This window comes from Gavia stellata, chromosome 4 (genome assembly GCF_030936135.1).
Source record: "Gavia stellata isolate bGavSte3 chromosome 4, bGavSte3.hap2, whole genome shotgun sequence".
Taxonomy (NCBI): Eukaryota; Metazoa; Chordata; class Aves; order Gaviiformes; family Gaviidae; genus Gavia; species Gavia stellata.
The window spans coordinates 57,095,500-57,108,839 of NC_082597.1; the positions used below are offsets into that span (position 1 = coordinate 57,095,500).

A 13,340-nucleotide genomic window follows, 5' to 3' on the forward strand; every position below is an offset into this window, starting at 1 on the left:
ATTTTGATGGCATAATGCTACAGTTGCACAAAACAAGTATCTTCATCTCTTACAAGTATCTTCATCTCTTAGTTGCATTACTAAAATTGCACCTTCAATCTTTTATCAAAATATTATTAACAACAATATTAGGAATTATACTTCTTAGGCCAAGATCTGTATGACAAGATCCCAGATGCCACCAGAACACAAATTTATTAGTTAAAAAAATAAAAATCCTGCCTATCACTAATCTCATTCTCTTTCTAATAACCACAGTTTTGGAGAAAAGACAGCTAATGTTCTAAGGCACTTGAAAAGCTCTAATTAGAAATCAGGTCAACTGTAAAGTAATTCTAGCTTTCACTTGCACCTAAAATAAGACAGCAAACACGAGGCTATAACAAATCCAATGCACCATCCCTCATATTATTCACTACAATAACGTGTTTCATTATACTACTAGATATCTAAAGAAACAATTCAGAAGAGCAGAAATATAACTCCTACTTTTTATTTCTACACTGATTTTTCTTCTGGAACTTTCTGAAAATTTCTATTTCTATAAGCTTCGTATGTCTTGGTACCACAGTCAGTTGCGCAGTCTGAATAGAAAGAAATAGCAGCAATTACTTTGAGAAGTTTGGCTTACTTCCAGGATGGAAAGAATGTGCATATTCAGCACTAGAACTTCCCTGAACTCATCTTGGCTACCTTAGAAATGGTTTCTACCTCTTGCAGAGGCAGTGGACTTAACAGTTGCCAGCTCATCTAGAAGGCAAGGAAAACCTTCACCCCAAGTCAAATCCCAGCCCTTCTGCAAGAAGTGTATTGCTGATCAATAAGAACTTCCACCTTCTCGTGAGGAGACATCCAATTAGGCAAAGGAAAAAAAAAAGATTTCTGTGCTGTGCATTTCCCAAAGACCATCTTCTTGCTTGCTCCAAAGGGCAGGTCAGGAAAACAGTTAATTATGATATAAAAATTTAATTACCATTGCATTAACTAAAGACAACCATCACTGCAACACTTCTAGGACAAGGCTCTGTTCTTCCCATCTGAACAAAAACCCAGGAAAAAACCCCAACCATTACTGGATTTCAGTTTGAAATCGCATGAAAAAGCCATTTTTATGTGCCTTTTGCTAATGGAAATCTGTCATTTTCTTCTCTGATCAAGCTTCTTTCCCTAAAGCATCGCATACCAGCATCTTAAATTTTCATCCTTGAAAGAGCATTTTGTTTACAATTTCTGTTCCTTTATTAAAACGCATTCTAAAGAAGTAAGGCTCGTATTTCAAAAGAAGACCAATCTACCATATGCACACCAAAAGGAAGGCCCTGGTTCCATCATATTTCACATTATTTTAGTGAAGAGCTACATAAAAACTTCATGTACAAACTCACTACCTCAGTGCCAAGCTTCCAGAATGATTATCCCTTTTACAACAACTTCTGCTTTACCTTCTGAAATTGCAATGCATACTTCTATGCTTTTAAATCTAAGGCAAGTCAACATCTTGCTTTTTTTTCCAGCCACTATCCACTATTAAATATGGATATTTAAAGAACCAAAAGGGCGAGCACCAAATGAACAAACAATGCTCCCAGCACATTTAAACATGAGTGCTTCACACCATTTACTATGGTTAGGCCCTTTTTAAATAAACGTGTGACTCACTGTTTGTTTTCTTCACCAGGAGGTGGAGTCTTGCCATGCCCCTCCATTACAAAATCCTCATGTTCCATCTGCAAAGGCAAGCATTGCAGGTCAGAAATCGGCGGAGCAAAACGCACATCACCTAAAGTGGCCCTTATCCATACGCAACAACTTAAGACATCCACTTTATCACAGTGGCTGGTCCAGAACAGATCATGTAGTTTCTTAGTAACATATGTACATCTCCAACCCCATTGCTATGGTATAATTTTATAGCACAATTTTCAGAAAATCTTACAAGGGAAAAAGAATTATTTAATGGCTATAGCAGAAGACTATCAGTCAGGGTATCTAGGTTCTAAGTTTTGCTCTGTTATGCACTTCCTTTGTCATTCTGAGTAAGTGTGACTTCTACCATTTCTTCCTTACATATAAAGCAGGAATAAAAAAAGTTACATCTATCAACATCTCTGGAGAAAAATCAGAATTTTCAAAGAAACCTTATTAACCATAGACAGAAACTGCTGTGAAAGCAGAGTACTTCTTGTGAAAAATAACTTATACATAAAAAAAAGCCTTTCACTGCACATGCATAGCTTGCTTAGCAGGGTAAAAAAAGAGGCCTAAGGGAACCTCAAGTAGATGCTGTTCCAATGACAACATAAGGTAGGCATTTCCTTTGGCTCACATGTTAAAAGATTCCAAGGGCACTAAGGAAGTTTTCTGTTTAATTGTTTGCTTTTAAAATACAGTTTGAGCATGCATTTTCAGTAATTTCTTTGGCCAGAAAGAAGAGTTATATTACATTTGATCATTAATTATTTACGCACTCTTCATTTAATTACTTAATTCAGCCAGAATTTCTTGCACAGGTAGCAAAATATTCTCTTTACACAAAAATTCAACACATGCACTTAGTATTTTATATAAACATCCAGATATACAGTTAGCAATGCTCTACTTCATGTGAAGCCAGCAAACAGGCCACACTGCAATACTCAATAAGCCATACAACAAAGCAACTAAATCATAATCACACATAAATCCATGATCCACTACATTAAACTGTAAAGAGGAGAGAAGCACACTATTCAGTCAGTAAAGAGGATCCACTACATTAAACTGTAAAGAGGAGAGAAGCACTATTCAGTCAGTAAAGATAACATTGTTTAGTCAGTCTCTGAAGGAGCAAAAAACCACAAAACCAAACCAAAACAAAATCCAGCAGCCACTTTCTCTCGTGCCCCTACCCTCCCCCCAAAAGGAGTCAAGTTTACTCATTTGTACCTTGATCTTGTTGGCAGGTCAAAAATATTGACAAAAAACATTATCTGCATATTGACATCTAACAAAGATAACTGAAATTACGTTATTTGGCTGCACAGACACAGCCCTAAGCAAAACCACAAATGAACCAAGAAACTGATGAACTATAAGGTGGTAATGATATCCAGAAGACAGTCAATCAAATACGTGCAAGGTAATTTCACATTTGTAAACACGTACCCATGCGATCCACAGTCAAAACGGTATTTTCATTTAAAAGCAATGTTTGAAAGCAAGAAAATTTTGCATTACAGTTTTGTAAATAACTCCAACTTTTATCCGTGTATTCCCACCATATCAGACACACTGAAACCTATTTGCACCTCAGTCTGCATCTGAATCTCAAGAGCTCTAACATCTGGACTCAAAACTGTCTAGCTGAAAAGTATTCATTCCACTAATTCTGTTGTTGCGGATGTTAAAACACAAGCATGACAACTGGTAAAATAGCTACAGATTTGTGGCCACATAGCAGAACAGCGAGTGAGGGTAAATGTTTAAGAGTTACTCTTACACAACCTGAAATCAGGAGGCATTTTAGCCTGTTGCTGGTATGAGACAAATACAATTCATGCAATAATAAGCAAGGGAATAGTTTGTGGCCACTACTGGGAAGAAAGATGAAATACAGCCTTTGGGAGTAAAGAAGCACTACTTACAGCACATATAGTGCTACACTAAGAAGATTCCCATATAAAATAGAAATTCAATTTAATGAAGCTGTAGAAAAGGAGATATAAAAACTGAAGTATAAAAAGGGAATTATTTTAAAACCAACAAAAACTTGGAAAGGAAAGGGAAATTATTTTATTAGATCATAAACAAGAACTTTGAATGAGAACTGGAACATCTAGTAGACCACCACCAGGACAAGGCAATTGCTGAAGTACTGCAAATAAAACTGTTGCTTTAATATGAATTTTATATGAAGAATACTAGTAACATAGCTGTTGCAGACACATTATCATCTAGCATGCATATCTATCAAAATTACCATTTCAAAGAGAAGTGGGCAAGTAATTAAGAACAACGAATCACCTAAGCCAGAAACAAGAAGGTTGTAGGTCCAGGCACAATCTGTTTTAAAGCCACTAGAAAACCCTATCTACTTTAAGAAATATTATCAGCTTGCTCTACTTCAAGTATCTGAAATGACCAAAATCTGCATTATGAAAAACTGAGGAAGATATGGAATGATTATGTCAGCACTGAAAAAGAGAGCTGGGCTTTGTGTAACTTAGAGAAAGGCAATGACAAGGTTTCTCACGAGAAGTTCAACAAGAAAATTAGGTAGAGAGAGAAAGTGCTCATGAACATGGAAACTGTTCAATACGCAAAATAAAGATTAATTGGTAGATTTTCACTGATAAAAAAGCTAACAATAAAATGCATCAAGACACTAAAAGAGGACATGTGAACTTCAGGAAATTGAGTATTAGTGACCTAGAGAAAAAATACATCTTTTTAGAATGGATGAACAACTAGACTGGTAGGCAACAGTTGGCTGGTCAGGCTCAGAGGATAACGGTTACTGCTCTGCATGCTACCTGGAGGCTGGTATAAAGTGGAGTGCTGCAGGGGTCTACCCTACGACAAGTCCATTAAAAACTTTACCAATGACTTGAAGGACCGGTAAGGTGTACTTTGGTCAGAATTTTAAGATAATACTTAAGTGGGGTGAGGATGTTCAGTCAACATGTCCAAGGGGAGGGCTGCCATTCACATGGACCTAGACAGACTGGAGGAATGGACCTTACAGAAACCGTATGAATTCAGACAGGAAAAACACAAAGCCCTGCACCTGAGAGGCCCTGGCAAAGATACAGGCTGGAGACTGAGTGGGGAGCAGTTCTGTGGAAAAGGTCTTGGCAGATAGCAAGCTGATCATGAGCCAGCAGTGTGCCCTGACAGGAAAGGTCAACAGTATCGCAGGTTTTATTAAGAAAAGCCTTGCCAGTAGATGAGGGAACTTATTATCACCTCTTCTCAGTGCTTATTATTCCAGATATGGTCTAATGCACCTCATTTTGGGCCCCCCAATACAAGAAATACATCCATAAAGTGGATGCAGTAGGCCACCAAGATGCTCAGGGAGCCAGAGCAACCTGCCCTGTGAGGAGAGGCTGTTCAGCCTGTAGAAGAGATGGCTTTGGAGAGACCTAACAGCAGCCTGTCTGTATCTACAAGTAGGTCAGCAAGGAGTCAGGATCACCACTGTGGTGCACCGTGACAGGACAAGAAACAATGAGCATAAGTTGAAACAAGAGAAGTTCAGACTGGATATAAAATGACTCATTTTCACCACGAGGACAGTCAAGCACTGGAATAGATAGATTGGAGAAGTTTTGTAGTCTCCCTCCTTCAAGCTTTTCAAGGCCAGACTGGATAAAATCCCTCATAACCTGGTCTGACCTCATTGCAGACCCTACTTTGAGCAGGAGGTCAGACTAGGGACCTCGTGAAGCCCCTTCCAACCTGAATTTCCCAGCCATCCTATAAACACAGGAACAGATTCATTTACTGTTGAGAGGTAATATATAGGAGAAAAAAACCCCTACCAAATTCCCAACCCAGCAAGAACCTGCACTTCAGTGTGTAAAGGTCTAAGAAAAATATCTTAGAAAGTTACATAATCAAAAAACCAAAAATAAAAGAACTACCAAGAAAAACTAAATTATGCCAAACAGTAATACAGAAAGAAATTCTGAAGTGACTGTAGCAGAACCATAGTATGTTCTCTTTTAGAATACCACCTGTGAGTACAGCCAGTGAAGGCTCAAAACCCCTCCACAACACTCCAAAAATGCGGGAGCTCAGAATAAATAAAGGTCTGAAGCAGAGGAAAGATTTTACATGAATAAAATGCAACATTTGGACTGCAGATCTCCCTCAATGCAAGATGACATGACTGAGGCATACACAAAAAAAGCACAGTTTGACAGTGTTGTAACAAATATTACCCCTTTGCTACCACAATATAAATAAAATCTAACCCACTCACAAAAAAAAATAAAAAATAAGAGGATATAAAATTATTTGGAAAATATACTGTTAAGCAGACAAAAAATCAGTTGTACAAACAAATGGCAACAATGAATTTCACAAGTCCTTGTGGATTTTATGTTTTATATAACTACATGTATGAAGATTTATTTGTGTATTAGAGGATTACAAAACAATAGCAACACAAGCTTTTACATTTCTGGCGATGAGATAATTTTTACAAAGTGAAAGAGGAAGTTATATATATATAAGATCATTCCACAGGCCTGATCCAGTGCAGCAATTTTTGCATTTCTCTTTTTGCAGAACCTTGCCTCTAACTTTCTTTTGCTTGCCTGCATATGGTAAACAATTTCATGATCAGTGATCTGTATTTTTTCACTTTGAAATTTGCAGTTTTTAAGATTTTTGCTAGAAAATGCTACACAGTTTTAGTCAGTGTCCTAAAAGTTCTAGAATAAGCTTATAAAGTAATATCAATTTCCAGCTTTCCCTGACATTTAAAAGTAAAAATTGCTTTACTGGGTAGTTCATCTTAATTCAAAGAGATATATCTGACAAAGAGCCTTCTGAAAACAATTAATGAGCAAACTGCCCCAGTAGAATTCCATGGACATTGTTTACATCTTCCTAAAATTAGTTCTTAGGCCTAGCCATCTATTCATTAGAGTTATTTTTGAGATCTGAAAAAAGTACTTAAAATATTTAGGTCTTACTTTCCTAATGACAATAGTAACATCCCATTGCAGAAAGGATGAAAACATGGTATTTTAAATTTTTGATTAAGTGACTACCTGAGGATGAACTGAAGAGAGGAGCAGCACATCACAGCCACAGTTAGCTGAAAATATTATTTTTCTCTGCCACCCACGGTTCTTGTAAAATTCCTATGCATATTTCTTCCCCACTAATCTCCCAGTTTCTCTTCACCCTATCATCACTGTATCACATCCAGCACTCTTTTAGTCTTCTTTTTAAGGAAGCTGGACCCTGGAGTCCTCACTAAGTTTCAGCCATACACAGTATACAGCAACCACAACAGATATGGTTAACTGCAAGAATTCTGAAAAGGCATATTCTAAGTCTTTATTCTCTCTTGACTTTCACCATACATAGCAAATGCAGTTGTCCTGAATATGTAGAAGAGTGGAAAGTGGAGGTAAGACAAAACTCTTGTACCTATTGTATTCCTCCCAAGGAAAGAAGAAAAGGTGGAATGGCAGAGGATCTGAGAGTTTAGTTTCTCTTAAAAGGACTGCAGAGGGAGCCATTGATTCCAAGAGCAGGAATCAAAGGAAGTGCACTCCACACCTGTTTCTCCTGGCAAGCTATGGAGAAGGCTTCAAGATTCTAACAGATGGAAACAGGAGCTAGAAATAGACCCTTAAACAGCAAGGGGGAAGTCAACAGAAAACTTGCATTTTAAAAAAAAAGGAACGGCAAGTTGTCAAACTCCGTATTTTATTATTTCAAGGCTTTTCTTCCTTAAAAATCCAGGTACCTGTAAATATCTAAATTTTGACAAAAAGTTTATACATTTGAGTGTTCTAAATAATAAAAGACAAATTGGTTTATGTAAGTTAAAAAAAGCTATTCACAACTAGACACACAATACTTAGTTTATTATGTCTAAGCTCCTTCTGGTATATTTCATTTTGTAAACACTATTACTCCCCCCCCCAAGAAGTGCAACACCTGTTACTACAGTTTCATACTACTCTTTCTAAAAATATCTTCAATGAGAACCTAATGGATTTGATTAATGAGTAAGCCTAACCTGGACTTCCTAGGTAAAGTCAGCCACACTTTGAAGGGTCAGTCAAGGGCAAAAGCCTCATCTTTCCTGAATCCTGATGTCCAAAAGCACATTTTCCTAACAAGATTTAACACCTTCAATTAGATATCCTAGCCCACGAAAACTGAACTGAGCATAAGAGAAACCAAACATTTTACCAGGAAAAAAAGATAGATGCTTGTAAGAAATCCTATACTTGTTATGAAAAGCTATTAATTTTAAACAGTATTTTGTCTTCAGATAGAAACATACTAATGCAGCTTCATCAGAGAGCTACTATCACTGCATTTTCCCACTCATTCAATAGTTCCTTGTCACAGCTGTAATTCTTTTTTTTCTTTTCTATTTTAGAAGATGACTGCAACCAGTCACCTGAGTGAACAGGAGATGAAGACTCTTATGATTTTTCATTCACTAGCATCTCAAAACACACATGAACTGAAAACTTTATCTGGCATACAACTAGACTCCGGCGAGGACCAGCCAAGGTCAAAAGCTGCTTTCTGCAGGTTATGGCAATTTATTTCCAGTGCCTTATGTTACCTGCTAATTTTATCACTGCCTACTGCAGGCCCAGCTTAAGACTGATAAATTCGGTGTTTTATCACTGCTTTAACACCAGTGCACCTTCCCAACCATCAGCAGCAACAGTACTGCTGTAAACAGTCCATCAGCATTTCCTTTGTCTCACTAATACTTGCTTTAAGTAGAATTGCACAACCTAATTAATCGTTAAAATACAAGCAATTAGTCACTAGTCACTACTGCTAACAGTGGTGGAAGCCCTATAAATGCCAAGCAGTTAGAAGAACTTGTCAGAAATATCTGAGACAATTTGAGGTCTAGCAAAATGTAATCGCTACTGCAAATGAAAGGATATTTGAGTCACCTCTCTGCCTGGCTTTATTATGAGCACTTTGGACAAACTGTATCGGGGAAAATTTTACTCATTAGCAACAGAATAGATTTTTAATTGAACTTCTTTTAATAAAAATCAATGCAATTTCACTGCAAACGCTTTAATAATTTTCTTAGGAATAAATTAGTGTTAAGCTAACATCTCAAAATATGCATAGATAGCACAAACTGCTTAGCGAAATTAGCCCCAAAATACACTTTTTAGATTAAACATTGATTTCAGTACACAGATGAAAGCAGTAAAAAAACCCCCACACCTTAAAAATAGTGATTTAAACTTAAAAGAAAGAAAATAATTGGAAAAAACAGCTCCTAAAATGAGAAAGAGCATAGTATTTTTCTGAACGACACACAGGAAAGTCTTAGAAACAAGATATGCATGTAAAATTATGTGACTTTTTGTTCTCTTTCAGGATTTGTTGTATTGTACAGCATTGTGATGGTACTAAATTTTCATTTGAACCTATTTCTACCTTTTTTTTTCCCTCTCAATTTTGCCGTAGTGCAGTCTCGATATACAAAAAATACCAACACAAGATGTGAACCATCTCCTAGCCTACTGACTATTTTCTTGAAGTTTCTCATCAACATCTAGATTGAGCATTTCAATGTTATTACCATTACATAGTCCTAACTGGTTTTCCTGTTAGTAAAAAGAGAAGTGAAAACTTACTAACGTAATCCTACTGCTAAGTCGCATATCACATTCAGTACTCTCTGATAATAATTTTGAATGCTAACACACTTAAACACGTATAATTACTTTTTAAAATTATTAATCTAATGCTTATGTTTGGTATATGCAGCCTAATGGTACTTTAATTCCTGACTCAATGAAATGTTACAATGTTAACTATAAATGCCAGCACATTAACATATACCATCATTAAAATGTGCATCATCCTTATAGAACAATAGGACATATTATCAGTGGCGGCTCAATTAATCATTAATAACAGAGAAGTTATTTAACTCAGAATATGTAATTTATATTTCACCTAAATAAGCATCAAATCTGTAGCAGTGGTTAAAAGACTAGAAGTTTTACTTCTACTTCCAACTGTCACTAATTAAGCACCTGCACTTGCAGAAATAACCTATACCCCATTTTCTATGTAATTTTTAAAATGTTTATGTTATCTAATATTCTGTGACATACCCAGCAGCTTGACATGAATTCCCTGCTAAGCTTAAAACAAATAGTTCTATGAATATCATGAAAACAACGGTCACACTTTGGAAATGCTAAAAAGGTCAGAACCCGAGCCACATTCCGTACTGTACAGATAAGAAAGTTTACTTAATTAAAATCTTTTTTTTTTTAAATGCATTACTTAGCTGCAAAGAATTTCAAGTACATCAGTTCTTATATAGAATTCATCTGAGTCTTGCTGTGAAGGCAATTTGAACTACCTAGTTGTTTGCAGCAAGATACTGTCTTGCTGGTAACACCTTCAACCACCGAAGATGTTTAAGTCACTCAAGTTATAGTATGACAGGATATCTAGAAATGGCACTTGAAAACTTCAACTCTGAAGCTGCCAAGGCAGCTTTGAGTAATAGATCAGCAATCTCAGACACAAAGTGCATAAAACACTGAATGTAAGCAAAAGTGCTCTCCTTTTCCTGCACCACAGTTGATGACGAACTCCATCCATTTCTTAGTGTTCTGTACGTACATAGTATGGATCCCAGGAAAATCTGAATTTAGTAAGACATGAGCAATCTTTTATTTAACTAATTTTCTGTATTGTTCTTCAGCTAAAGATCATTAGCATTTCACAAGCCACAAACTCTTGCTAACTTCCGCAACTCTGAAAAAACCTTTTACACTTCCATAACAAATCTTTTACATTTTCCATTTAGGGGAAAAGTCTGACCAGAAAGCACTTGAACAGTTCACACCACCCCACACTACTTTGAACAGCCACTCACATGCAGCCTAATGACTCTATTTAGCCAACTCGTTTTACAGTTAATTTACTATTTATGGTGCAGACACACATAAACAATTTATAGCAGTTTAAACTGACATCTGTAAGTGGCTGGTATTTTGATATACACATTATTAACCACCCTGACAGAGAAGAGAGAAAACATGTTAACTGCTCTCTTCCACTTAGATTTGGAAAGCTAGATGATGCATTGCCACAAAAGGACAATGGGCAAACACAACAAAAAGAATTTTTAATGGCTCAAGAAAGCAGATGATAATCAATTACTTAAAACTAAATTACACTTCTGCACTACACATTCAATCACCTTCACTGCCACAAATCCATTTTCTGCTGTTTGTTAGGAGTGACTGAAAATGACATAAAACCAGGCACACGCAAAGAGGTGCTGAAATTATTCTGCCTTAAGAGATCTGATTAGAGAGGCAAGGAAGAGAAAGAAGAACTAACATTCTTTTCTGTGTTCACAGAAGAGAAATCTATTGTGTGGATTCTAAACACACAGAAACTGCCAGTGGCCCAGAAAGTTCCTGAGCAACAAAGAGCTGGAGGCTGAGAGCAATTCTGTTCTAAGTATATATAAACCCTGCTTTAAGCCTGTCTTAGGCATCCAACTTTTGACCACTGTCAAAAAGGAGAAGGAATACAGGCTATTCGCACTCACAGCGTACAGCTACTTTCCAGTTTCTCCAGTTATCAGAATGTAAATCCAAACTCATTTTAGTCACAAGGGAGCCACAGACAATACTGCTTGCTTGTATAGTTTTTCCAAATTTCTCAGGATTACTAAAATTGTTAGATATCTGACAGACCACCAAACCATTAAAACACTCACTCATCTCTGGGGCAGAACCTGGGCTTTTCTTGCTTGCATACGTTACAACTTGTCCTCAAACAAAAAACTCAAACGCCACAGGAATAATTTCTTTCTCTAGGAATCACATGTGGAATTCTCTGTATCTGTTGAAACCTACCAATATAATTTCAGAGCACTTCTGTAACATTTCTTAGCAACTTAATTCCACACAGGCTTACTGCATCTGTAGACAACTATTACATTCGCCCTTCTTCGTAATACACTGTCTTCTTTACTATCTAAATGTCTCAGTGAGCAGACTTCAAACAAGTGACAGGAAATGTTGACATGGTTTTAATGTTGCTTTTACCCTCAGGGGAACTGATATTGCACAATGCCTTTTTGCAGAGTTCAAATGTCCTTAGTTGTCCACACACAAAAAAAAGGTCTTCTCCACAAACCCTGTATCCACTTCTTCCACACCCAATGAGAGAAGAAAAAATTTTGAGGAACTGAAACAAACTCATACCCATCTAGTTCACCAACTGAAAACAAAATTGTCCTTGTAGGGTCATGCAAATGTATGTAGTCAACAAGACCAGTGAGTTTTATACCTTTCAATGACTCAGCCAAACTAATCAGACTACAAATGATTTGGAAGGGTAAAGTAAGCTTTTACTGTCCGTGGTGCAAATTTCTCCCCAAATATCTATACCCTCAGTCTGCCATAAGACAGTAAGATGGAAAACATTTCTCAATATTTTCACATCTACAAGATTTTGGTTTAAGTGGCTGATTATATAGAACTCTGTCACATTGATATGGACTACAACCACTGCCAACGACTCTGTAAAGCCAATACTGAATGGAAAGAGACCAAAAGGCAATATTGTGACAAGGTAGAAACCCCTCAAATTGTGTGCCAATAGTACACCTGCATGAGAAGAGACACGTCGTAAGCTAAGCCACAAAGCAATGTCCCTGACTGTCTCTGTCTCCAAAATCAGTGGGACTATACCATGTTAGCTCTCAAACGCAGAACTGCTTTTTCTAATTCTTAAGCAAATATTATTTGCTTTTTTTCTGTTTTGCAAAGTATTATAAACTGCTGTAATCAACTGAAGAAGAGATGCTATTGGTTGAGAAAAAACCCAAGAAAACATTTATGAAGACCCTTTAAAAGAATAGAAAAGGTGAGTTTAAACTGAGTTTTATTTAAGACTGAAGCATTTTTTTTCCTTTAGAAAGCAGAGATACACACCTGCTCACTGCAATGCCATTCCATGCCATTAAATTTCCTCCACGTGAACTGTACATATGAAAAGGCTGGATCAAAGGACTGTATGATGACAGTTCTTACAGATCTCCAAGTCAATTTGGCAGATGATGGTATTTTCCAAGGGAAAGAAAATACAAGATTGTATTAACCCTGTCTTTTGTGCTTCAGAAGCACTTCAGGGTATTCTGAGATTAGAAAACAGAGAGAGTCATCTTTCAGTTTGGTATCTATATTTTAGCAGTCTTCACTATGGGTAAGTAGGTTTCAAATGAGTAATCCATCTTGACTCTGTAAGAAACAGCAACTGTACACCCAACTGGCAAAATCTTGCACTTGATCTTGAATTTCTTTAAAGATGTCCAAGCAGCTAAGCTATCAACACTATTTCCTTTACAATAGTTCAAGTAGCACTGTCTGTTTAATTCCACATTCTTTTTTGCAAAGCCCTCAACTATTTTACCTTGTTTATAACTGCTGTTTTATAAAGCCAGTAGACCCTGATAACGTACTGTACTGGTTTTGGCTGGGATAGAGTTAAGTTTCTACATAGTAGCTAGTATGTTTTGGATCTGTGTTGAAAACAGTGCTGATAACACACTGATGTTTTAGTTATTGCTGAGCAGTGCTTAC

At 36.7% G+C, this 13,340-nt stretch overlaps 1 protein-coding gene across 2 annotated transcripts in view; it reads right to left on the minus strand.

Annotated features, from left to right (window-relative positions):
• Nucleotides 1–1,727, minus strand: part of TNRC6B (trinucleotide repeat containing adaptor 6B) — a 96,710-nt gene extending 94,983 nt beyond the window's left edge. For both annotated transcript variants that reach the window (XM_059815942.1, XM_059815941.1), the window contains exon 1: nucleotides 1,660–1,727. In XM_059815942.1, the coding sequence (XP_059671925.1) occupies nucleotides 1,660–1,727 (68 nt within the window). The remainder of the gene's footprint in view (nucleotides 1–1,659) is intronic.
• Nucleotides 1,728–13,340: the final 11,613 nt, after the last annotated feature.